This window comes from Alligator sinensis, unplaced genomic scaffold, assembly GCF_000455745.1.
Source record: "Alligator sinensis unplaced genomic scaffold, ASM45574v1 scaffold1676_1, whole genome shotgun sequence".
NCBI classification, from domain to species: Eukaryota; Metazoa; Chordata; order Crocodylia; family Alligatoridae; genus Alligator; species Alligator sinensis.
The window spans coordinates 166,759-169,214 of NW_005843223.1; the positions used below are offsets into that span (position 1 = coordinate 166,759).

At 65.4% G+C, this 2,456-nt stretch overlaps 1 protein-coding gene across 1 annotated transcript in view; it reads right to left on the reverse strand.

The window, feature by feature from the left end:
• IDH3B (isocitrate dehydrogenase 3 (NAD(+)) beta) overlaps positions 1-2,376 on the reverse strand; it is a gene marked incomplete at its 5' end in the record, with an annotated part of 4,393 nt that extends 2,017 nt beyond the window's left edge. The window contains 4 exons of the mRNA XM_025194489.1: positions 373-519; positions 1,088-1,190; positions 1,452-1,585; positions 2,218-2,376. Of these exons, the coding sequence (XP_025050274.1) occupies positions 373-519; positions 1,088-1,190; positions 1,452-1,585; positions 2,218-2,376 (543 nt within the window). The remainder of the gene's footprint in view (positions 1-372; positions 520-1,087; positions 1,191-1,451; positions 1,586-2,217) is intronic.
• Positions 2,377-2,456: the final 80 nt, after the last annotated feature.

The following is a 2,456-nucleotide window of genomic DNA, read 5'->3' on the forward strand; positions in this document are numbered from 1 at the left end:
CCCCCAAGACACAGATTCTGCCAGGCAACGGTGCCCTGCCCCCCGCAGCCAAGAGCGGCCGTTCTGCTTTTCTGGCAGCCTCTCAAGTATCTGAAATCAGCTGCTTACAACAACCACCCCCAGGTCCAGTCAATTTTGCTCCACCCTGGACGTGCCTGGCCCAGCTGTCATTTCTCCCTCACCTCTGGCCCCCGCCCATTTCTCCACACCCTTAAAACAGAGCGCCCCCATTCTCCTCAAGTTGACGCCCTGCGAGAACCTGGGTGCTTCTCAGCAATACTGCCACCTGCCCAGCTGCCTCCCTTCCTGTACTGGTGCATTTGGTCACAGGGGCAGCAGCAGGGAGGGGAGCCCCGGTGCAGCAGCCCTCACCATCTCGAACACGGCATACTCGGCGCTGTAGCTCTCGCCGGGCACCACGCCAGCACCGCCCACCAAGCCGGCCGCCAGGTTGTCAATGATGTTCCCGTACAGGTTGGGCATCACCAGGACATCGAACTGGTAGGGGTTCTGCACTAGCTGCAGGGGAGCAGACCAGCTCAGGCCTTGCACGCATGGCACGCCCATACCTGTGATCCCTCGGGGCAAAACGCACCATCCCCACCCTGCTTGCAAAGTTCGCCGTGGGGAAGGGGAGCCAGAGCAGGCCTGGCAATGGAGCCCAGTGCTCCCAGACAGATTAGTGCCTGCGCGGGGAGCTCTGGGCTCAGGCAGCCCCACAGGCAGGGCCAGGCCAGCCCAGGGCACTGACACAACCGCCAGGCGAGTCCTGGCATGAAGGCGAAGGGGTGGCTTCTGCAGAAGTGCCACAAACAGACCCTGTGACCGAGCGTCCCTGGGCAGATCTGCCACCGAGATCTAGCAGCCTGGAGCCACCGCTCCTCTCCCACCCGCCCATGGGGGCTGCAAGCAGTGGCAGGGCTGGGAGAGACCTGCAAGCCAGGACTGCAGAAAGGCCCATTCACATGAGCACTTGTGGCTTGGCCATGAGCACCCAGCGTTGCACTGGACCCTAATGTCTGCTTCCTCGTGTCCAGCTTCTGCGTGGGGCTGCACAGGGTTTGCTGGGGGAGGAGGCGGCTCTCACCTGCATGCAGCAGTTGTCAATGATCATGGTGTCGAACTTGATCTTGGTGTAGAGCTTGGACACCTCCTCGCAGCACTGCAGGAAGAGCCCGTCCCCCAGCTTCCTGCAGGAGCGGGCACAGACAGGGGTGGCTCCCACAGCTGCACAGGCCAGAGCCCATGCCTGCAGGGAGAAGAGGGCACCTCCGCAAGGTACTGGGTACCACGGGTGAAGCTGGTCCTGGGTACTAACGCCAGTGGGTCCAAGCACAGGAACTTTTGCCCTCCAGCAGGGAGAGCGAGTGGCACCGTGATGGGCTCCTAGTCAGGCCCCTCTGCAATCAGTGAGAGCCCCTGCGCCCATTCCCCCGCCCTGCCCCACTCACATGATGTTGGCCTTGTGCACGGCCGTGACCTTGTTGCGCCCCAGCTTGGTGGCGTAGTCGAAGGCGAACTTGGCGATGCGCTGAGACTTGGCCCGCGTGATGATCTTCAGGCACTCAATGACGCCCTTGGCGCTCTGGGCAGAAAGCGGCAGGGCTGCAGCGCATAGCACACCTGACAGCCACCCGCCCCCGCCAGGGGAGACCGTCTTGGACCGCTGTCCCAGCTTTGCTCCGCCTGGGGCCTCTCCTTGCCCAGCGGGGGCAGGCAGCAGCTCTGCGGAGGAGCTGGACAGCTCCCGGCCTGCTCCCAGCAGAGGCAGCCGCAAGCCTGGGGCTTCTCTTGCATTCAGCGCTGGGGCCCAGGGCTGTGCTGGGGTCGGGGTCGGGGTGGGGGAGGGCGGCTCCCGCCTTCCTCTGTGGGACACGCTAGCCCAGAACCTCCTTGACCCGGAGATCTCCTGTCTCTCCTAGCAACAGCCTGGGACTCGAGGCGTACAAACGCTTCTACCCGACGCGCTCGGTTCAGTCAGGGACGCTGCTTCCTCGGCACCCTGCCAACCCCGCAGGGCTCCGACCCCGAAGGAGCCTGGGGGGCGATCCCCGTCCCCCACTCGTGGGGCAGAGCATCTTGCCTCGCGTCCCTGCGGTACCCCTATCCGCCTGGGCCCAGCCCCGTGAGGATGAGGTCACGCGTGTGACACGCAAAAGGGCAGTGCCCCCCCCCCAGATGTCAGGGCACGGGACAGGGCCGCTAGCCTCCGCCCACCTCGTGCTCCAGGGAGCTGTACTCGCCCTCCGTCTGCTCCCGGATGATCACCAGGTCCAGGTTGTTGTGCCGCGTTTTGTACCCGGGCAGGCTCTTCACGTGCACCACGTTGGCGAACAAGTCCAGCTTGCGCCTGGCGGGCGGGCGGGCGGCCGTGGGTCACTGGCCGGGGCCGGGGCAGGGCCCCCCCATCCCCCAAACCTCCCCCCCCCGGGCCGGGCCGGGCCCGGCTCCCGCCT